At 39.1% G+C, this 25,054-nt stretch overlaps 1 protein-coding gene across 1 annotated transcript in view; it reads left to right on the forward strand.

Annotated features, from left to right (window-relative positions):
• Positions 1 to 2,025: 2,025 nt before the first annotated feature.
• The window catches only part of ADARB2 (adenosine deaminase RNA specific B2 (inactive)), a 639,738-nt gene continuing 616,709 nt past the window's right edge, over positions 2,026 to 25,054 (forward strand). Inside the window, exon 1 of the mRNA XM_088462717.1 lies at positions 2,026 to 2,345. Within this exon, the coding sequence (XP_088318843.1) occupies positions 2,249 to 2,345 (97 nt within the window). The 5' untranslated portion in view covers positions 2,026 to 2,248. The remainder of the gene's footprint in view (positions 2,346 to 25,054) is intronic.

A 25,054-nucleotide genomic window follows, 5' to 3' on the forward strand; every position in this document is an offset into this window, starting at 1 on the left:
TGGCTGATCCCTACAGTGGGTACTCTGCAAGATGGGAATTAATGGAGAAGAGAATTGCATTATTGCTGAATAGATCCCTAAGCATAAAAATATTAGATTAACTAAATATTTGTATATAAGCAATTTACTGACTTCAACTAGAAGCTTTCCACTTCAGGAGACATCCAGTATGTATTACAGATTATGTCTTAGAGCTGCACTGGAATTTAAGGGTTTTCAATAATTGTGAGCTTTTGAAATTGTGCAAATGAATTTGAATCCTGATTAAGATTTAAATAAAAATAAGGCTTCATCATTCAGGCCCCTTCAAACTTTATTTACAGTTTGTTCTCTTATTTGTCAAAATGTTTTGTAACATGATTCCATACTCAGTACATGTTCCACTATAAGAGATCACTGAACACAATATGAGACACAATGGCGACATTATCATCACAATATTAAATTGCTTAAAATTGTACTGTGCTAACCTACTATTACATAATGTATATGACAAATTCCAAAACCCTGGCTCTATCTTTAAAATCTAGGGAAATCCATGAAAGCGTGTGTGTGTGTGTGTGTGTGTGTATATATATATATATATATATATATATATAAACTTGAGAGAAAGGTGGCACTCATATCAAACAGAACATATTAACTGCTGAGGTGTCTACCCAAAAAGTGGAATCCACAGACCCCACCGATTAAATAGATTGAAAAAGAGGGAGCACTCACCAGGCTTTAAAAGGAATTATTCAAGTTTTTAATCTAATCATAGCATGGCTCGACGTTTCGGTCACAGTACATGACCTTCCTCAAGAGACACAGCATAAGTGTATAAACGAACACAGGAACTACCAGGTAGGATCAAGAGAGGATCTATCTCTGGATCCTACCTGGTAGTTGCTGTGTTCGTTTATACACTTATGCTGTGTCTCTTGAGGAAGGTCATGTACTGTGACCGAAACGTCGAGCCATGCTAAGATTAGATTAAAAACTTGAATAATTCCTTTTAAGGCCTGGTGAGTGCTCCCTCTTTTTCAATCTATACATATATATATATATATATATATATATATATATATATATATATATATATACATGTACACATAATATATGGTTTATATGTATGTTTATGAACGTATATGTATATATATATATATATATATATATATGCACACAAACACATTACATATTTATATCCACACACATATATATATCATATATATATAGTTAGAAAGTGTGTGTGTTTATAAATTGTTCCTATATGTGTAGTAATGTCCATACAGAAAATATAGTGTTTGCAGGAGTCGTGCATGATATAACATAAACAGACAGTAAAAAGCAAGTTCCATGGATGTGATCTCCTGTCTCTATCACAGACAAAGCATGTCACATACCGTACGCACATTAACCCATTCTGCAACACCATGCAGGTGATTTGTGTTTGCATGTTCATGATTGCATGTGTACTACTTTGTGTGTGCAGTAATGATAAGGACAGCCCCATCTTCCAGCCAGACACAATTTTATGTTTATAATGAAAGATAAAAGCATTTTTTCTTTTATTAAGAAATAAGCCAACAACTAGTTAATAAAAACTCTTTGCCCTGGGAAATAGTTGCAGGCAAGGTCCACAGATACGTTCTGTCCATGTTGTTTAATGCATGAGGCAGAGAGATGCATTCTGTAGCATTCATTCTTACAGATCCCCCCATACACACTGGCAGTACTGTACATTTATAGCCCCCACAGCGCATCTCCTGCCTTCCCTGCTATCAGCTCCTAAGCATATCCGTCAGCCCAAATGGGAGCTGAATGTGCAGGCTGACAGGGGATACAGACTGAGTACTGACTGCTGGTGCTGATGTCAGAGCCAGGAGACAGCTCTCATTGGATCCAATTAGACTTTGCTATAGCAAGTAGGCAGGCTCCCTGCATGATTGGCTTCAAAGTGGCTGGTGCCAAACGACTAGCAGAGGTGCAAAAAGTGGATTGGGAGCATTTGCAGCCCAGCTAAGAGGCAGGCAGCATTACTGTGAGCTGATCCAGCAGCCTGTGCCCTGCCACGCAGAGCACCAAGCATGCAAAGAAGATAAAAGACACTTAACACAGCTAATAGCAAGTGACTACATGCCAGAACAAAATCCAGCAGGATAAAGCACAGCAGCTACAGAGGTATACAAAGCAGGCAGAGAAATCTCATTAGCAGAGGCAAATTGGTTACTACTCTGCAAACATTGCACTCTGCTACACTACATCCATGGCATCAGTCCTGGGAAGCAGCAGGGCATCGGGATGTCCAAGTAACCAACTCAAATTCAAGTCTAAAAGGAGAAGGAGGAGACCTAAGAGGAAAGGTAAGACTCATCAGCTCGTTTGTAGGGGTTACTGCTGTACCTGTGTTTTGTGTGTAATAGCTGACCCTCTTTACCCCCGCTGCTCTTGCACTTTGTAGAGGATGTGGCAGGAGTGAGGAGTGATTTGTAGAGATCAGTGTCCTACAACGTGTTCCTCAGTAGCCTCATTCCCTCCCCGATGAGAATCATTAGCCTGTCTGCAGCTTGCTTTCTTCTTGTCACAGACACTTAGCACATGATCTCTGCCAGTTCTACACAGCAGTAAGTGGAGGAGAAGACATGCTTCATGCTTGTAACATGCAAACTCTGCCTGTCCTTAGCAATATACATTTATGACCAGGCTTACTGGGCAAAGTGTGGGATCTATACATCCCACAGCCAACTAAAACTTCTATAAACAGAGATATTTTTATCCTATATCAGCAGCATTGTCTGCTTTATGTACATTATAATCCTGCCATCAAGCAGCTATAGCCAAACAAATTATAACAGAATACTGTAAAGCTAGTGGCATCAGCTAAAGTGACAGAACAACAGTCTCTGATTGATATTTGAACTTTCCTGTAGCATAAAGTATCCTTCTGGTAACTTAACTCTACTAAGGACACAAACATAGCAACATAATATTTATATGGAGGTAAAGCATACTGTCCAATGATAAAATAGATGCAATGTGATAGAACATAAAAGTTTCAAATGTAAATAGTCTAGTCTGTCACATCAGACTACTTGATATAGTGTGAAATGGGTCCACAGGTAACCAGTGTAAAGGCCCCAAAGTGAAGATTTTAACTTTTTTAAGGTTTATCTTCAATGTATGGAGCTGGAATATATTTTCCTATGCATGTGCTAAACAGATACCTTTTTTTAAGGATTTGAGATGCAGAAGGAACTTGTGAAAATGTATAATTTAGCACGTTTGATTGCTTTATTGCATAGCAAATTGTTATAAATAAACAGGTGTGATTGTCAGTAAGATCTTTTTCTAAAGAATCTGCCTAAAAATTATACATATCTCAGCAGGATAATAGGGTGATATAACATTTTGGATGGCCAGATTTTTGTTAAACTTTTTTAGTCATGCTGATCCAACTTAACGTGCACTTTGTAATAAATAATGTATTCTAGGGACCAAATTTACATCAAGACTTAACAACGTGCAATATAAAAGGCAAACTATTACTAAAACACCCTCTACAATCCAGTTAAACACTTATAAATGCACTCTATCAATTGATCTATTATAACAAAGTCAAGAATCTCAACAGTTCTTCATTACTTCATTCTCAGCTCATCTAACTCAGAAATAGTAAATCATTTATTTCTGCTAACATAATTTGATTGTTTTTCACACCAATTAGTTGTTCTGTTTGTTTCTGCACCAGCAAGAAAGCCAGCTTGCTTAAAAGGTAGAGCTCCTTTGAAGTACTGAGAAATTCAAACATTTTAGGGAAAAAAACAACATATTTGCTAAAAAAATAAAATAAAAATAGAACAAACTGGGAAAAAAAATTAGAATATGCATAAATGTAATTTTTCTAAAGATGAATCATACACCATACGTACTATTAGCAGATATTTATTGGAACCATGAATGAAAGGTTTTTTTTTAGTAAAAATTTATAAATCACGACTCATTTTAAAAACCTTCAACGGACATGATTACGAGACCTATTGTACTAGATATTCTGAGCCTTCAAGTACTCCGAGGTCTTCCCGCTAGATCTGTAATTCCTAATTAAATGAAGCGGTTTCAACTGCTACCCTCATCAGGTGTAAACATCTTCTATGTAATTTAAATGAAAAGCTATTTTAATTTACATAAAATATACGCACAATAATATATGTAAGAATATGTAAGAGTTTGTTTTTTGTTTTGTTTTTTTGCATAGTGCGCACTAATTGAAAAGTTGCAGCCGTATAAAAATGGCAGATTTTATTTAAGGAATGGCAATGTACCGCAATAAGTATGACTGTCTTGAGTGATGCAATAATGACTTTCAGCTTTCCATAATAATATTTTGTTCTGAAAACAAAAAAATAAGTAAAATAGTGCAATAATAAATAAACATAAATTTTTGCCTAATTTTAGTGAAATGCAAAACAGGATGGGCCAGTTGGTCTTTATCTACCTTCACCATACTATGTTTGAAGTGCCATAGTTGTGTAAAGAATAAATGAAATATAGTATTTTATAATACGTATTTCTTTGTCCATATTGTATAAACAGTTACTATCCACTGCTCCGCAAAACATATTTTTATGTATGTAGTAGTTTTAGCTGTTGTTTAAAATAAATAAGTCAATGGGTGATTTGTACATGTTTTTTGAATAAGATCAATAGATAGACATTGCTATTTCGTGCAAAATTCAAGAATTAAAAATATGTATATAAATTATTTTCTGATCATTTCATGTGTTGAACATTTAGCTGTTGAAATTTAAATTCCCGTGTGCACTGTGGTGTGGAGTTCTGGCTGATTATACCACTCTATGGTAACATATTGTAGTCAAATCACTGTTTCATAAACCCATATGTTTCTGAATTAAATTCCAAGGAAAAAGTATGGCACTCATATGTCTGCAGACTTAAGTGTAAATATCCCTCAGAATGTCAACATCTACATGTGCTGTATTCCTTGTCAGAGCTGTCACTAACTTAGCCAGTATGGGGACTTGACAGCTCTAACAATAAAATAATGGCCATACTATTAGGAAAGTTGTTCCATTACTGCTGTCACCGCTGTGTCTTCAAACAACGGTTTTCCAGTCCTCTAACTTTTGTTTTTGTAGAAGAGTAGAGTGACTGCTGTCGCTGTAGTATACGATACACACACTGCAGCTTTTGATTCAAGGGTATTTGCTCGCAGATTTAAAGTGTATACATTTAAGTCAATGGTAATTCAAAAGGGCTGTTGTGTTGGGCCATAGTTTATTAATACAATAAAAAGAGTTTAAGGTCATTATATTAAATTTTTTAAAACTATGTCACTGTATTATTTTGTGCACCGACCAGCAATTTTCTATGAAATAAGGATTTGGAAGAGCAGTTTTTTTACATTTTAACAATGATCTGCCAAATTCTAACTGTGCCTATATGGTATTTTGCCAGCGGTCTAATGTTAAGACGGCATAGATGCACGTCTATGGTAGAATAAATTAAATTGTATCAGAAGCCTAAACATATACAAACATGTTCGTGTAAATATATACATACATATTTGGTTCTAAATTATGTGTCTTTGTAATTGCAAGAACATTCTCCAAAAGTACGTATGTGCATGATACTGTTACAAAGTATATAACACAAGTGTATGTATATTGTTATATATAACACATGTAGTGCTTCATACACACCTAAATTATATACAGTAAGTGCCTACATAATAGCTAACACCGCATGCATTTTGTCTATTAACCTTAGCTCTCTCTGTCCTCCAGAAATTTTATGTAACTGAAACTATACAACTATACAGGGCTTTTTGCTAAGAATAAATTTCTGAAAAAAAGATGGATGTGCAAAAGGCCCCATTTTTGAAACTGGATACATATTCAATTAAATACGTGGCTTAATATATTTTCCAACATTGACACACATTTGGTTGCCTTTTTCATTTTAATGTAAAGTGATATTATGAAAAAGAACAGTGGTGTAAATACTTCTATAGCCTATTATTTTCTTGTGTGCGTCTATGCAGATGTATTGTTGCAGATGTAATCAGTGACCTATAATGAAGTGCCGGTATGATCCAGAGCCCAAGTTAATCAAAGGTTTGCACTAGCTAGTGATTGTCATGAGATTCAATGGGCTGCTTTGCACAATGTCACATGTCCTTTATCACAAAATCCATAGTGTGATACACAATTGACAGTCATAGGGATGGTCAGTATTTAGTTTCCAGACAGTTCAGCATACTAATTAGCCAGGTCATTATTTAACTGTCTAAAGAGCTGATTTCAGCTGTCTAATGCAACCTCTTTTTTCTATATAGAAATATCGCTTAAAGCCATTTTACAAGCACTTTAAACGCTCAAATGTAAACTATAGAATAATTGTTTATAAATAATGACCAAAGTAAATTCTGCACAAATAAATAATAAATAAATAAATAAAGGAAAAGATTATTTTTTTTTCCCACATTTTGAACACAATCTCACTGAAGGTCGGGACCTATTTTCCCACAATACCCTTTTCCATCAGACAGTATTACAGACTCAGACACAAGTTGGTAAATGTATTATATTAACAGCTGTATAATACATATAATGTATCAACATTTTGTTTTAATATCATATTATTTTGACAGCAAATACTTCACAGCTGATGAAGCACATTGCATTGGCATATGTTATGCTGAAGATAAACCAAATATTTTCTATCGACTATTAATACTTTGAAAGGTTTTTTTTTTTTAATTTTTAGTTTATCAACTTACTTTCTTAGAAAGAGAAAATGGACATCAATGATATGAGAAGTCAGCACATAAGGCACTTTAGCAATATGGACCGCAAAACTTAAGAAGGCAAAACAGGATGAATTATGAATTCTTAGGTTTAAAACAGTGTATTTGGCTAAAGCTTATTGTGTTTAAATGGATTGCTATATGTTTCTGGTCATGCTTTCATGATCTGAAGTGACTAACTTACATTTCAATTGCCAACATAAAACAAACATTGCTTGTTCTTGAAAAAAACAAACCATAAGGAGTTACAGTACAGTATAGCCAAGCATGCAACCAGAAAAGTTGTGCAGACAAACTTCATAAAACAAAATCAAACATAAAACCAGCCACAACAAAGATGACAATAGTGGAAATAAGATTTTTATAATTTCCTGTTACCCAGTCTATAGCTCTCATCAAAAGGACAGTTGGCTTGGCCTCGGGGAAGGGGGACATGACCTCATGGCAGGTCCCCTGTTTTCATCACTCTGGGGGTGTTCCCAACATTCCTGAGCAGCTGGGCGGCCCCAGGCTCTCCTCCCCACACTCATCTATTCAGTAGTCACTCACTGCTCTTCTGTGCAGAGCAGCGGTGATTGCATACTTCCCTAACCTTCCACCCATCTGCGAGACATTGAAGCCTGCTGGTGGGACAGTGTACAAAAAGTGGGACTATCCCACTGAAATATCTGTTATGTGTCATACACTATTAAATGATTCTGACAAGTTCACTGTCTGCTTTTTGTGCTAATCTGTTTTTTAATTTTTTTATTATTATTATTATTATTATCTTACTTTTTTTAATACTATTTTAAAAGAATTATAATTTTCTCATTGACGTAGGGTGTGCCTGCTGAGCAGCAGACACATTTACTTTTGAAAAAAGAACAGCATGGCTGTACACATTGTTTAAAACATTTTCTATCAAAGTATAAAATGAGATAGGCAGTAGAGCGATCATATAAACATAGCCCTGTATGGTGTACGGTTATCCCTTGTGGCTGCCAAACAAAACGGAATGTGATAGATGTGCTTTAGAATTTTTATAATTTTTTTTTCAACATAGTTGCATTTTAATGTTATTTTGTGTTATATGTACAGCAAGCTGTAGGTTATTTGTATTATAAAATCTGTCATAAAATAATAAATAGATCATATTTAGTGAAAACCAAAAAATACTAAAAATATATAAATATAATATAATAGAGAATATAAATGCAATGTAATACAAAACAGGTAATAATAAATATTATGAATTAAATTTAATAAAAGAACAGACAGTGTGGTTAAAAGAGTGGATTATGTGGATTGAAAAAGTAAGATTATTTCAGTATGAAATCACATAACATTGAGGCTGGAGATAAAAGGACTAGTCTAGTTTTTCCATCTCCCAACTCTGCCAAAGCAATAAATGGGTTTGTTTCATTGCAACTGTGTTTCTCAGACCAAACTGTTTACTATGACAGGTTTGTGTCATGTCTCAAGATGTGCACCTCTTATCTTGTCTGCTGACAGCTCAAGAGGCAGGGCTGGATTTGGTGATAAAATTAAATCGATTAATCCTTTATCCACCATCCAATTTCTAGTGATCCGTGTAATGACAGCAATTTAAGATTGCATCAAGGGCATTAGCACTGATGGTTGAACCTAAATTTGGAATTTAAATGCGGGATTCGAGAATGCAAATCTAAATAGTACAAGCTTTTCCATGTAAAACAGACACTGCCTCCTCTCAGTCCACCCTGCAGTTAGTTTTTAATTTCAACTGCTTAACCTTTCCCACATATCATTATGCAGAATCATATGGTGTAGACAGACTGTAGGGTTCAGGCACAGCTATCATTGACTTTATAACAAGGTAACTTTTTAATAACACAGTGCCTAGATTATGTCTCACACTCTATTATAGGAAATAAATTGTATACCACGATGTAGCAGTTCTTCTCTACATTCCTGTTTTATAGTACATTGAATATCTTGTCTATTTAATTCATATTTGCAATCATATGAAATTGTGTTTTGAACCATTGATTAGATTAGACACTGTACACTGAGAAACATTGATAATTAGGTTTTGTTTTCTAATTATTTCTTTAATATTTTCATATATGATGATGCAATGTTATGAATACAATGGCTCAGATAATGTGTTCTTGCTGAATGTAGCTTAAAATAGATATATATTTGTATACACACTATACATAGATAAAATCTAGTTTGCTCATTGTATCAGTACTTATCCACTGATCTACTTATTGTACCTTAATATATAATTTAGAAGATATTTATCACAGAAAGGTAATAAACTCTAAGGTGATGTAATATTTGTATTGTAAAATGACATGTTATTCCTTATATAGAGGGAGGCCATAATTAACCTTCCCCTATACAGAGTCAACTGTAGTTTGATCTAACAACCAGAATGTTACTAGATTTGGGGAGCAGGATTCAGCTTAAAAAAATTAGCGCAAAAAGTTGCCTATAGGGGAAATATGGCGCTGTACAATGTGAAAACAGAGTGAAAATTGTCAGACAAATGTTTTATTGCTGTGTTATCATCAGAGCCGTAACTAGACTTTTTGGTGCCCTGTGCCAGAGAGAGCATTGGCGCCCCCCATTTTTTCAAATAGGGACCTGAAAAAAGTACACCTGAAAAAAGGCCATGGCCTCATGGGGAAGGGCCAGGGAAGAAATGGGGGAGGCCATGAGATGCTGGGGATAAAAGAAGGGGATGCTACAAGTGAGAGTTGATAATAAACAGGAGAATTGACAGGCCCAAACAGCACCCCCAGCCCTGCAGTGACCTGTGCCATGGCATTGGTCGCACCACACTAGTTACGGCCCTGGTTATCATTAGTGTAGCACAGTAAAGGTATTTGTTCATTACAGTTTAGTCTGTCCAAAGGCAACTTTTTGCACTTTATTTTTGCGGAATATAAATATAAGCAACAAGATTAGACAGGGTTTTCTGTTAGACTGGCATAAGTGCTGGGGGGGAGTCCTAGCTGACACCACTCCAGCCCTCTTAGAAGTACCAGCCATACCACCCCAGTGCGTCCCACCTTAGCAGGCGAAGGTGAAGGCGGAATCCACTGCTCCTCATACACACTCATACAGTGCTTGGCTGTAACACTGACATTGAGGAGCATTAGTCAAAAGTTTCACATGTGAGAATCTGCTGACCGCTTCTCCTCATACTTGCCTATGCTCCCAGAAGGTGCGGGAGACTCCCGAACTTGAGGGCACTCCCTCGTACCTCCAGAAGAGAAGTGGACCTCTTGCATCCTACCCACTTCCTGGCGAAGTGGGTACTATGGGGGGATAACGCTGGTAAATGGGGAGAAAGTAGGGAAAGATATGTCGTGTTTCTATGAAAATCATTTCATATTGGCCACACCCCCTCTCAATCGACTGCCATTTGCGGCATTCCCCATGAGCGTCATTTCACACCTCCAGTCAGCTGCAAATCTCCTCTGGGCTTCTCCTGGATGAGAGAGCGCAAAAGTAGATAAGTATGCTTCTCCTTCATGACAAAGGCTGGCAGTGTGGGGTTGACACAGGGGTGGTGGTGGTGGGTTGCATTTTTTCACATGCAGTGCTTTAGGCATCCCCTAAGAATTGTTGCCCTAAGCAGTTGCCTAGGTGCGCCAAATGGCAGAACTGGTCCTGTGTAACTAGTGTATTCAAGCGATTTGGTGAGTTTATTACCAATGGTTTTGTCATTTTACAAGCAGTTATATGATTTCTAGGAAACTAAGTACTCTGTGCTAAATACTGTACTTAAAAAAATAGTATTGCCATTTCAACAGCAGAAAACATGAGAATCCATCCTGCTACTTTACAGGATCAGTGTCCAATGAGTGGCCAGATCACTGCCTGGATGGCTTGAATAAGTTAATGTGTTTGGAAGATGACTGCACACAGACCAACAGCAATCACCTTCCGACTGGTTCATCATGGTCACTTATAGGCAGCACATTCTGCGATACTGATATTGACTGCAATAACACAGCCGCCACGCCAACAAAAGAGAAGACATCGCTAATCGCCATTTACTGTATTACAATACCAACTACTTTATACAAATTTATACATTTACTTATATTTAATATATGTTACATACAGGTCATGCCTATGGCTTACAAATGCTCTAATATTACCAAGGCAGTCTGGATTTTTGACGCTGGTATCTTGTTACAGTACCTGCATTATAACTGCCCTAATACTCATGCACCCAGATGAAAACGCATTAGTGGTAATAAAGTCAGTTTTTTTAATGCATTTAGCACCCCTAAAGAGGCCTGTAGTTACATTTATAACTCAAGTAAATTTCACATTATATAGCTGCTCTCAGCGTGTGTATTTTAAACACTTTGCATGAGCAAATATGAATTATATTCATCACACAGAATAAAAGAAGTGGCACGGTACAGCTGATTAAAAATGAAAGCAAAGAAGCTTCTGGAACCATAAATTTCTAGGTACAAAACTTTAAAACCTAGGACTGCCCCTGGAAAATAGGGACAACTTGCCATGTTTGTTACTGTACAATAGATTATTGGGATCACTTTGGGAACAGAAAACTAGATAATGCCATAAATCTAATATTTTCATCATGAATATTGCTTAAGCATTTAATATTTACTATATTATCATTTGAATATTTTTTGTTGTTTCGATGTTGTTTATTATTGTTATTATTATTATTATTATTATTATTATTATTAGTAGTAGTAGTATTATTATTATTATTAGTAGTAGTAGTAGTAGTAGTAGTAGTAGTATTAGTAGTAGTAGTAGTAGTAGTAGTAGTATTATTATTATTATTATTAGTAGTAGTAGTAGTAGTAGTAGTAGTAGTAGTATTATTAGTAGTAGTAGTAGTAGTAGTAGTAGTATTATTATTAGTAGTAGTAGTAGTAGTAGTAGTAGTATTATTATTATTATTATTATTAGTAGTAGTAGTAGTAGTAGTAGTAGTAGTAGTATTATTAGTAGTAGTAGTAGTAGTATTATTATTATTAGTAGTAGTAGTAGTAGTAGTAGTAGTATTAGTAGTAGTAGTAGTAGTAGTAGTATTATTATTATTAGTAGTAGTAGTAGTAGTAGTAGTATTATTAGTAGTAGTAGTAGTAGTAGTAGTAGTATTATTAGTAGTAGTAGTAGTAGTAGTAGTAGTATTATTATTATTATTATTAGTAGTAGTAGTAGTAGTAGTAGTAGTATTATTATTAGTAGTAGTAGTAGTAGTAGTAGTAGTAGTAGTAGTAGTAGTAGTAGTAGTAGTAGTATTACTTGACTGGAAATTTACCCTTGTTTAAATGTGTTTGCTTTTTATTTGTGAATTTTTCATATACATGATGTTATCATTTTCACTATATTGTCACTTCATTGTTATTTTGAAGTGGCAGAACATATGTCTGTTGCATGTATAGACTATATATATTTAGAAATACTTGGCTGTCACAGAAATCCTAACTATACACAGAACTTCGTGACTCTAGCATGGAAGGGTGTCAGCGACACAAGCAGTCACCTGCTGCAGTTAAAATGGCCTCCAGAAATTTGAGACTCCAGAGGTCATTATTTGTTACACAGGTGAAAAGAGTTTGTCTTTCTACTACATGGTTTCACAGAACCGGAGTTTGAGATTCATAGTTCTCTTTGTTGCAAAGTACAGGCTGACTCAGATATTATACTAAGCTTAATAAAGGAATTATTATCTGCATTTTAAAAAATATGTGTATTTGTCTACTTGCTTTTTAAATGCCTTTTATTATTCACGGTTATGGTTTCGCATTCATTTGTGATTATGATTGGTATAAATATATGAACCATCTATTACACATCCAAATACTTTTCCCTACATGTTTTACTGCAGATATTTTTGAATTCAGTTTTCACAAGATAACTTCCACATCATTGGAAAACATAGATGTCTGATTTCAAAACTAAGCACAGAAAAAGAAAACCCACAAGTGTATTTTGATTTTTGGCCTCTTTTACTTTAAATAACAAGTAAGATTCACTGACAAAGTGTTGCTTATTCACACAGTGTTAGATGTGACTGGTTGCTAGTTAATGATATTTTTTTAATTTTTTTTCTCAGAAAAAAATGTAAATTACCGTATGCAACACATTCATACAAGCACATACTCAACGATGCTTCAGTGCCATCTGCAGTTCCAATTACTACTTCTGCGCTTGCTCTACAGGTCTGCTCCTGCCATATGCTCTCCACCAGGGCACCTGATCTGTCACATGTCATCTACGAAAGCACTTTTCTCCCTCAAAGCTCTCTCTCTTCTCCACCAAGATCTCTCACACTTACCAAATCATCTCACTTGCCATCACGTTCATTATTATGTTCTCTCTCCTTCACTTTCATTTCTCTCTCTTTTTCTCTCTATCTCCTTTATCCAATCTCTCTGTTCTCTTCCATCTTTCTCTTTGGACTTCCATAAATTTGCTCTCTATTCTCTCCCAGCTGTGGCATACCAAAATCGCAGAGTCCCGGTTCTAACAGTCCTTAAACATATACCATACTCATATATTAGTCTCATACTACTGATGATTAGATTCTAACTAGGTGTATAATCCCAAACACAACGTTACTGTGATTTATTATGTACTAATATTTTGCGCAATCGGTACCTTATCTGTAATCTGTCTACTAAAGCAAGCCAATAGTTCAAAAATACATTATTTAAACTATTAGCAGAAGAATCTATATAAAAAGGTCACCATGAAATCAAACTGATAATTAAATGTATTATATGTTCAGCCACTACAGTGAAGTACCTTGCAGTTTGAAAAGATTAATAGTGTTTGTTTGCTCACCCCATAATTTTCTACATTCTAAGTATTGTCACTGGTTAATAGTGAATTGATAGCCTACATTATTATTATTATTATTATTATTATTATTATTATTATTATTATTATTAATAATAATAATAATAATATCCTTTATTTATAAGGGTTCTGTAGTGCCATACAAGAGGATCAAATTGACAACAGGATATATAAGTGCAGTATATAAATTTACATAGATACATGATGACAGTGAGCAGTTAGCAGGGGCATAGCTAGACCTTACCAAAAATTGCATGCTGGTGGAGGGGGGCTAATTTGCGTGGCCCATAGCAGTGCTGTTAGCAGTTTCTCTCCTCACTGATGTTGCTGAGGAGAGTCGCATGAGTTGAGGATGGGGCTGATTAGTCTGAAGCATACTTGCCTACTCTCCTGGGACTGCCGGGCGCCTCCCTGGTTTGGGGGGTGATGGCACGGGGGGCAGGGCCGCGATGACGGAGAGGGCTGCCAGAATGTCGGTAAGTATGGTCTGACAGGCCTGCAGCACTGATGATCCCTGCAGCAAACTGCTTCTTAGTCACAAGCTAAAGTGTGTCTGTGACTAAGAAGCAGTTTGATCAGCGACGCCCAAGGTCAGGCAACATCCAGTACTCTCTCAACGAGCCCCACACACCCAAAGTGGGTGCATGGGAAGGCGGGCCCTGGAAGTGCTGCGGAGCCATAGCAATCGCACCCCTTGCACCCACGGTAGCTATGCCCCTGACAGCATGATTATAGTATGTAGTGAAAGCAAAGGGAAGAGTACTCTCCTCATACAAGCTTACAGTCTGTAGGGGTGGCCACAATCTATTAAGACAGATGTGATTTTAAAGTGATAAAGTGGAGTGAGATAAACTACCATCCAATCAGCTCCTGTCATTTTTCAAACACAGGGCCTGATTCAGAGCCGGACGCTCTGACAGAGCACTCGCTCTGAATCAGGGCCGTCCCTCTGTTTTTTTAGAGCGGCCTCCTGGCCGCTCGCATAGCTGTGGGTGACCACCCACAGCTATAGCGAGTGGCCAGGAAGATGGTCGCGAAGGTCAAGACCATCGGGCATGTGACGAGACCCTTGTGGTAGGGTCTCGTTGCCGCAAGCCCAAGAGTGCTTTCGGCTCAAACAGAGCCGAATGCACTCCCACTGACATCACTTGTGATGTCAGTGGGGCCGGCCCCAGACGGTAGGCGTTCCCATGGGAACGCCTCTGTCTGGGCAGCCTCGCCCTCAGCACGCCCACCAAAGGGGGCATGCTGTCACTCAACATCGACAGCACGCCCCCTTTGGTACGAGACCTGGAGCGACGGCTTGGCTGTCGCTCTACGGGTCTCGCGCATGTGCACGACGGAGCCGGCTCCATCGTACACATGCGCACTGGGCCACCATCGACCCGCTTGCCTCGCGAGCGGGTCTGAATCAGGCTGTAACATGGCAGTGAGAAGCTGATTTGCTGTTACTTTATCTCTCTCTACTTTATCACTCTTCAAGGCTTAGTACATCTCCCTCAGAAAAACTGCTATATTATAAGTGATGTCACTGGTTTCTAGTGAATTGATAGGCTACATTTTCAGTGATGTCACTGGCTTCTACTAAAATCGAAGGCTACACTCTTAGTGATGTCACTGGCTCCTGGTAAAATCATATGCTACACTCTTAAGGTGCGTACACACTAGGCGATCAGGAAAGACAGTACGATTACGACATCGTAATCGTACCGTCGTTCCTGATCCCCTGTAGTGTCTGCACTGAACGATCAGTCGTTCAGTGCAGGCACTGTCCATCATTCCTGAACATGCCAATCTGTCGTTATCGTCAGATTGTGCTGCATGTTCAGGCGATGGACAATGTCAGAAATGACCAGCGGGAGTGCGCATCGCTGGTCGTTTCCGACATAAAAGTGCACGATTTGTGCACGATTACTGAGCGACTGCATGATTACGATGTCGTAATCGTGCAGTCGCTCAGTAATATCGCCCAGTGTGTGCCCACCATTAGTGATGGCACTGACTCCTGGTAAAATCGTAGGCTACACTCTTAGTGATGGCACTGGCTCCTGGTAAAATCATAGGCTACACTCTTAATGATTTCTCTGTCTCCTGGTAAAATCATAGGCTACAATCTCATCCTCATGACTAATGGTTCATCCAACAAAGGGATAAAATGAGCTCTACCTCAAATCAGAAAACTCCTACTCCCAATCTTTTTAAATCATGCCTTATTTGGTCATTCCTGTATTATGTTATACACATTTTAGTAAAAACTAGCAACCTTTTTCTGACCTAGCACAATTGTGTGTAGCATCAAGCTAAAGTACTCTTCATATAGTCCTATTTTAGCTAGATGCTATACAGGGCCTGTTTATATTATTTGAGATAAGTGAGACTGTGTGATTGCATATTCTGACTTGCTGTTTGATAGGATGTACTGTGATATATATACAGTACATTTTGGTTGTCAGCGATATTGGTTGTGGCATTATTGTTATATATCAGTCATATACTGCTAGTAAAACATTTGGTTTATTATGATGTGCTTTCTGGACGGATGTAATCATATTTTTATTTCTGTATATTTTATATGTTTTATTAAAACTTGTGAATGGCATGTCATTAAACAGATTGGAATTACTATGTCCAAAAAATGTGTTTTCTATGTACAATCACAAGATACCCAGTAGCGGCAATTTTAGGTGTGATGGAAATTATACTACATACTGTACAGTAATCCCTGATTGTTTTTGGTACATATACTGTATTATACCCTGGTAAATTAAATTTTTATTCATACCCCTGATGGTCACTAATCCAGTTACACAATAAAACATGTTGGGTAGGTATATGTTTATGATGCCGGTGGTGACAATGCCGCCCACCGGCATCTAGACTACAGAATCCCGGCGAGGGTTAACTAACCTACACTGGGAGACCGGCACCCGGCATCCCGATCGAAGGGATGCTGGGCGCCGAGTGCGGACAGCTGCAGGGGAGGAGGGTTAGGCTTAGGGTTCCCGGGGGGACTTAGGGTTAGGCACCCCCCCGGGAGGTTAGGTTTAGGCTAGGGGGAGGGAGGGTTAGGGTTAGGCACCCACGGGGGAAGGTTAGGGTTAGGCACCCCCCCGGAGGACTTAGGTTTAGGCGGCAGGGAAAGGGGGGGTTAGGTTTAGGCACAGAGGGGGGCTAAGGGTTAGGCACAAGGAGGGGAGTTTAGGGTTAGGCTCCTTAAGGACAGTTAGGGTTAGGGGGTAGAGTTAGGTTAGTAAGTACTTACCTTCTAGACGATCGTACCAAATCCGTTGGGTATTGTGTGGTGATTGGCTACCTCCTTAATCAGAAAAGTGCATAAATGTATTTCATCTCGTACATTTATCATATTGTCTATGATCTTGGACACCTTTTTTGATGATGCCTCCCGTGATTAGGGCACGCCCCCTTCACCTGGGCCTGGCCGGGCTCTACACCCCTGCTCCTCCCACATATTGAATAAGAGGTATTTTGCACAAGGTAGAGAGCAGAGACTAATGAAAAACAACTATATCAGGGAAAAATGCTTTGCATGTCCAAACTCCACTATTACTCCATTTTCTTCCTTTGAACAAAGTTCTGCTGTATGATTTTATAGCTGTGGAGATGCTGAAATGAATGTTTAATTGCTAACCATTAAATGGCTTGAAATAACATTTAGTGAAATGAGATATGTAGGCAATCAGAGAATACTATCCATCTAAGAAAACTGCAATAGGGAAAAAAAATGCTCCTTCCACCCAACTGTCTGGAGTAGATAGCAAAGTGCAGTGTGCAGGCTTCGTACAATGACACATTTTAACAAAAATCAGCTGCTAATGAAGCACTTAAGGGGAAACTCGAGATAGACTGAAAATTCCTATTCAAGTCAGTGGGGTGTTTTCAGCCAATTATAGTGGTGCAATCAGTCGCTTCAGACTATACTTAATCCACCCCCTCCCCTATCAAGAAGGTTATCCATTAAGCTGCAATGGCACAGATAAGGCCATTTTACACGGAGCTTCTGATTGACTAAAGTGTGACTGGAGCATGATGTGCACTATCACAGTTTATTAAATGACATAGCTTAATAAATAACTATATAGTGCCCTTACTTAGTATGCTATTATGTTGAATTTGATGGTATTGAAGGCCACCTACTTCACTGTCATTGTATGTTAATAAGGAATGAGTTAAGTGATACAGTGCAAATTACAACTGGTTCAGTACATATAGATTTTGTTAAATTCAAATAAGAAATAAAATAAAAAATAGTTCAGCAACAAGAGGCCTTCGATATTAGGTACCCTTGCATAGTACTGTCTTTATTAATACCTATCAGATTCCATATTTGTAGTAGTACAGTTTGGAAAATGAAAGCAAACATCTAGTTGGCTACTTTGTATTACTGTACCTATAACCATTTCTCACTCTATTACCTGATATTGAAACTAATTTAATTTATTGTTTATATCTTATTCATTTGCATAGATGTATAACATCTTTACCTTACGCAGGAGGAATTTATACAATTTGTCAAACATAAAGGTATCTGTATAGGAGCAGCTGTAAACTACCATCCTGAGGCAAAAGTGGTTACGTTCTAAGCCCGCAATACCTGACACTTCACACTTGCAACATGTACTGGCACAATTTTAAATATAATTAACACAAATCTATTTAAAGCAGTGCTTCTAGTATAATAAAGACACTTAAATAAAACAGATAAACAGGATTTTAACAAACATTGTTGGCATCTATGCCTGTTGTAGTTTATCTAATATAATGCAACTCTACGGCATCTAAAACAAACATAGCAGCATTAATATGAGGTTCAGATGAGCTCTGTCCATCTTTTTCATTCAGATCCATCCATAATATATGCTATATGAGATCCCAGTGGTTTGAGAGCTGCAGAATAAGAGCATACCATTTTATAGGCTGCTAAATGGATAACAACTATATCAAGTAATTGGTTACATGAAGTATCTTCACTGGTGCTGGATTACAAAGTAGAACGTATTTAAAGAGCTACTCTAAAAGCATTCACCAATATACTGTATATGGAACAATATACTGTATGTAAAAGTTCCAGGAAATTATCAGAAGTGAAGATACTTCAGGATAAGTTCTGATCATGGGGGAAGATATTTTCCCCACACAAAGGAGCGATTGAATTGCTTTTTGGGTGACGATAATTAATGGGCGCCCGACTGAGCGATTAAATTGTTTTGGGTGCCAATTAATTATCGCGCTTGTTGTGCCCAAAAGCACTGGGTTTTGCCGCGCAAAGCATCTAAACCCATCTAAACTAATGGGAGGATCAGCGACCCATGTTCACCATGGGCAATAAGCACTACGTGTCGCCCTCTATCCACCTAAATTACACATCCTGGGTTGAGGAACACAAAGAGAAAGCAAAACAGTTAGTGAGACAATGAGACTGAGCTAGACAATAGCTGTGTGGAACTAGCTTGCTTTATGATTACAGTACAAAACATATATTGTTGTAATATAATTTATTGTATGATTATATTTTATTTTGATTATTGCTCACTAACAATTATACTATATGTGTACTAAATTTGCTTTCTTAAATAGCTACGCTATAATGGCTTATTTAGGCCAATTTTTAGCTAAATATTTGTATAATGTTTCCGTTCACAATGAGTGCTGAACTATTGTCGTGTTTCCACCTTTCCCCAATTACTGCTATTAATTTCATGGAACATTAGAGGCAGTCGTTCTCATCTGTGGTACCAGCTGTCTGGTGCATGGTAAGACTTAAAGCCCATTGTACACTGACATTTTATGCCCCTTTATAGGACTGCGCTATGCTCAGCTGAATGGTTTTTAAAACATGCTTGTCTGGAAGGCAGCGGGAACTCAGGTTAGTGTACTGCTGCTGGGGGCTCAGCATTGGCTAAGAAGAGAAGGACTAAACTTAGGATGCTGCAAGCTTTAAGTTATATGTTTTTATCAATTCATCAATTAAACATATTGCTTTATAAAAACTGCATTGCAGGACTTACTGTATATGTGAGAAGTATTTGAGAAAAAGACTATAAGTAGATTATTTACTACTGTATGCACCACTTTTGCAGTTTCGTACGTTTTCCGGCAAGATTGCATCCTGCTGATTTACTAAGGCCTAAACTGATAGAAAACCGCAGTGAATACTTACTATAGAAAAAATTTTAAACATTGGTGTACCACATACTTGCCTACCCTCCCGATTCGGCCGAGAGCCTCCCGAAAATCTGGTACCGCTCCCGGCCCCCTCGGAAGTCAGGCAAGCCTCCCGGCGGCCACCAACCTGACTGATCCCCCCCCCCCCCCGCAGTAACAGTAGAAATCCCTGCAGCAGGTGGGGCTGGGGGGTGGTGACGCGATTTGCGCTGAATCGCGTAATCATGGCCCCGCCCCCTGCTTCACAATGCCCCCAATGTTGCATCATTGCAGCGACATGCCCCCTTTTTGCCGCAACACGCCCCACCGCCATGGAAGCCGGACAGCTCCCTCCTGGAAGGAGGGAGCTGAAAGTCAGCATGTATGGTGTACAAATGATGTTCTGACCATTAGTAGTATAGAAACCCCAAATTTACTAAGCGGCAGCTTTAGATAGCACTGAAAAATCACAAACAAACCGACCCAAATAAATGACCTCCCTCAGGCAGATATGTTTGTAGAAAGGATCAGTGAATGCATTTGTGTTAATAATTGCAAAATTGTAAAAAAAAAAAAAACAGTATGGGATCCCCCTAATTGCTAACCAGTCCTTGGCTTTTAAGCTGAAAGTCCGGTATTGAAAAAGTCAGTGGGGACAAAGATTTTTTTAAATGTGTTGTTGTATATACTATGTGTTTTTTTTTATATTTCCTTTACCTCAGGTGCCAGAATGCCCTGGCAGCCCTAAATAATTGGGCATGACAGGGCTTGCTGGGATCTATAGTTCCCCAGCAAAGGACAACATTAATAATACTATTAATAACTATTTATTACCTCTGAACCCACTGTCCTGGGGTACTGACAAGGGCCCTAGTGCTATTGACAATAGGGCTGACTGTACCCATGAAGTGGGGCTTGCACTTTTTTTGAGGGCCTGACACCCTTGGGGAAACCAGCCCTAGTGCCAACTTTCCTAGGGTTGGTGGAAGCACTGTGAGTCTCCCCTCTATGCTTTCACCAGCCCTGACTGGTCAAGCCTAGTGCTAGTTAGTGAAAAATTAGGTTAGTGAAATGATAGACAGCAGGCAAACTGCCGACATAGATTGTGCAAATAAGGTGAAAAGATTCTTAGAGCAAGTGGTATGTCTAGGTGGTAACTTATGTGAGGATAATAAAAAGGGGTGTAGACAATGCAATATAAAAAAACACATTTATATTAAAACAATCAATTAAAATACATATGTATAAATTCTTAATATTCAATAATGTGCATATAGAAAGGACATTGATGTTTTATCATCCTGTTAGGTAGCATGAATAAAATAGGCCCTGTCTGACCGCCGAGATCCTGAGCGCCATCATCCTGTATCCAACCCTCTATATAGTGCCAGCGTATAGTTAACGCTGTGGTTCTCTGCTGGGTCATGTTGACGCCCTCCAGGGCCATAGAAAGCAGCGACGGGCCTGGGTATTGTTTGCGCGCCTGGCATAATCAGGGTGGCATGAGCACAGAGGCGTCACTAGGGTTGGTGTCACCCGGTGTTGTAGCTCATGGTGTCACCCCCCACCCCCCCACATGGGCCTTGTATCACACCACACGGAATCCTTAGTGCTGTTTTTGTACTATCACTAAATATATGTTAAATCAATGGGCAGCAAGAGTTTCCATTTGCAGATGGACAAACACTCGCATTACCTCTATGGAATGCCCCTTATTCAATCCCCCCAGTAGTAGTGCCCCTTATGCAATGCTCTCTGTAGATGTGCCCAATATGCAATGCCCCCTGTAGTAGTGCCCCTTTATGCAATGCCCTCTGTAGATGTGCCCAATATGCAATGCCCCCTGTATTAGAGCCCCATATGCTGTACCCCCAGTAGTGCCCCTTACACAGTTCCCCCAGTAGCGCCCATTATACTTTACCACCAGTAGCACTCCTTATGCAGTGCCCCAGTAGTGCCCCTTATTCAGTGGGCCCAGCAATGCCCCTGATGCCGTGCCCCAGTAATGCCCCTTATGTTGTGCCCCCAGTAGTGCCCCTTATACAGCATCCCCAGTAGTGCATCTTATACATTTCCTCTTATACAGTGCCCCCAGAAGTGCACCTTATACTGTGCCCCCAGTAGCGCCTCTAATGCAGTGCCCCCAGCAATACCCCTTATGCTGTGCCCCCAGTAGCGCCTCTTATGCAGTGCCCCAGCAATGCCCCTTAAGCAGTGCCCCCAGAAATGCCCCTTCAGCTGTGCCCCCAGTAGCACCTCTTATGCAGTGCCCCTTAAGCTGTGCCTGGTGTGCCCCCAGTGGTGCCCTTATACAGTGCCCCCAGCAATGCCCATGAAGCTATGCCCCCAGTAGTTCCCTTATACAGTGCCCCCAGTATTGCATCTCTTATGCAGTGCCCCTAGCAATGCCCCTTAAGCTGTGCCCCCAGTAGCGCCTCTTATGCAGTGCCTGGTGTGCTCCCAGTAGTGCCTTTACACAGTGCCCCCAGCACTGTCCCTTAAGCTGTGCTTCCAGCGCCCCTTATGCAGTGGCCCCGGTCCCCAGTAATCCCCCTTATGCTGTGCCCCCCCTGTGCAGTGAGTCAGTACTTACCTCTGGGTGTGTCCGGGTGGGGTGCTCACTTGTCTTGAGTCCTTCTTCTGTTCTTGACACGCAGCACGCTCAGAGGCACCTAGTCCCTCCTCCTTCTCCCCACAGGCTGAGCGGCTCCCAGAAGAACAAGCGGAGCCGGCATGCGCGATGACGTCATCACGGCCGGCATCCAGAACCACACACAGGCACAGAGAGATTCTCTGTGCCTGTGTGTGGCTCTGGACGCCGGCCGCGGTGAGAGAATGTGCAGCTCACCCCGGCAGCGGCACACAGAGCAGAGAGGACCAGCGTGCGGCAGGACGGACCTGCATACACATTAAAAAGTGTCTCCTCCGGCTCCAGCAGCATGGTCGGCGGTGGTGCCGTGGGTGTGCGGCCCGCGGGTGTGACATGCTGCTCTTCTTGGTGTCACCCCCTTGAAGGGTGACACCCAGTGCGGGCCGCACCCCCCGCACCCCCCTAGTGACGCCACTGCATGAGCACACCCCCTACCAAAAACATATATGAATAAAATACTATGTGCTGTACCACGAAGACAGGGGCAGATCGAGTGTGGGGGCAATCAGTGCTATCACTCACCCTTACTTCAGCATCTTACCTTGCTTCGGCAAATGGGTCCCTCCTCATCGGCGCCATATTCCCAGTGATATTCAGGAAGATGGCGAATAATACTAAAAAAATAATCATAACACGAACTTCAACAATGGCTTTGGTCCGGAATAGGTTTGTGAACGCTATTTTATAACCCGTTCACTAGACCATATTTTATTCTCAATTACAATTGCTTTCACTTTTTCAAGCATTTATGAACGACCTTATCAGCAGTAATCCATTTTTATCCAGTAATGCTGGCTATCAGAAAAGGGTCAATTAAGGATGCTTTGGGCAGAGATGTCTTCTAAGTCTCTCCTTGAATCTGAGTTAGGTCATGCAGTATTTGAGGGCTGGCAACCTGTAGCCCAGGGAAAAATCTCATTTAAGTAGCGCAGGAATTGTACAAGCCCTATCTCTGCAAACCAAGGTGACTGTGGGACAATAGAACACTTCACGCTAGACCCAATCACGCCTGTCCATCATGTCCAACACTCATAACCTGTCATGTATACAAAATACAATTGCAATTGAGAATTGCATTTTCCTTGTACAATTGCTTCACGACAAATTATGAACTAAATATTACATCTGCTTGTTTGTTTTAGTCTTCTTGTAATATTAGATTATATGATATAAAATATGCATTATGAGATCATTTGAAGTTATTCTATAATTATGTTGTTTTTGCATTTATAGTATACATTTGTTTTGTAATTACACATGCTATAAGTTTCAACTAATAATAAATTGTAGTATATATTGCAAGACTCACTCAATTATAGAATCTATTCGTATGCATATTGTGGATTCTAAGCAAGCACCACATAGCACCGTGCCCCAATATAGTGTATATGAGAGGTATGACACACCCCACCCCAACCCAAGTCCACCTTTTACTATAGGGCATATTTATTAATTATGAGGAATTGGTCCTGATAATTATAATTTCATATCGCCACTTATCACGGCAATAAGAACCTAAGGGGTATATTTACTAAAGGTCAATTTTAATCTATTACAAACATATCTAAATCGATCAAATCAATGTTGTCTATCAGGGGCTAAATCACACGTTTAATAACAGTCAATTTTTATTTTGGTTTTTCAAGTGTTAATAAATGTGTGATTTAGCTCCAGAAAACACAACATCGATGTTGATTGATTTGAAATCGATCAAATTTGACCTTTAGTAAATACACCCTTTAGGATCTTCTGAATACTGGGATGGGGGCTCATTCCTGGGATGTGTAAGAAATATGTCCCTATACAGGTATGTCTTATGAATTATAATCAAAATGAAAAGCAAAATATCTGTAATGAAATTAAAAGTATTTACCTTTAAATTCACACATCATCCAATACAATTGATTTAAATATTTTGGATTTACCTAAACTGGATTTTGTTTTATTTTGTGTCTTCTACATAGTACAGCTAAAGGGAAGCATCAAATTATAGATACTGAAAAGTATTAACATGGTTACGAGTACATTATAGATATCTGCCATCTCCTACTTTGTAATTATTATATTTTATTTACAGTGTACTAGAATATCAACAATCATATATTGCAGTACTTCAGCATGTTTACTCCAAAGATTTGGATTGCACCCATGACCCTAGAACTGTGCAGCAGATATGCTAACCATTATACAAAATACTATTGAGAAGGGATTTAATTTCTAAGTGAATGTTCCCTTGATGATTCTTCATTCCTGTACTATGAGCAAAATTATTGTAGTGCAGTGTTTCCCAACCTCGGTCCTCAAGGCACACTAACAGTCCTGGTTTTAGTTCTATCCATGCTTTAGCACAGATGGTTAAATCAAAATAACTGATGTACTAATTAAGACACCTGTGCTCAAGTATGGCTATTAAAACCTGGACCGTTATACCCCTTTTACACAAAAATCCCGGGTCCGACCCGGGAATTTGAACACTGGTCAATCCCGGGTCGAACACAGCTTCAGACCCCGTCTACACTGCAACTTGACCTGGGTTGTTCCCTGGTTTGCCCCGTTTACACTGAACCCGGGTAATTCCTGCTTTTCCCTATAGCAATGTC

This window comes from Taudactylus pleione, unplaced genomic scaffold, assembly GCF_031769625.1.
Source record: "Taudactylus pleione unplaced genomic scaffold, aTauple2 ptg000053l, whole genome shotgun sequence".
Lineage (NCBI taxonomy): Eukaryota > Metazoa > Chordata > Amphibia > Anura > Myobatrachidae > Taudactylus > Taudactylus pleione.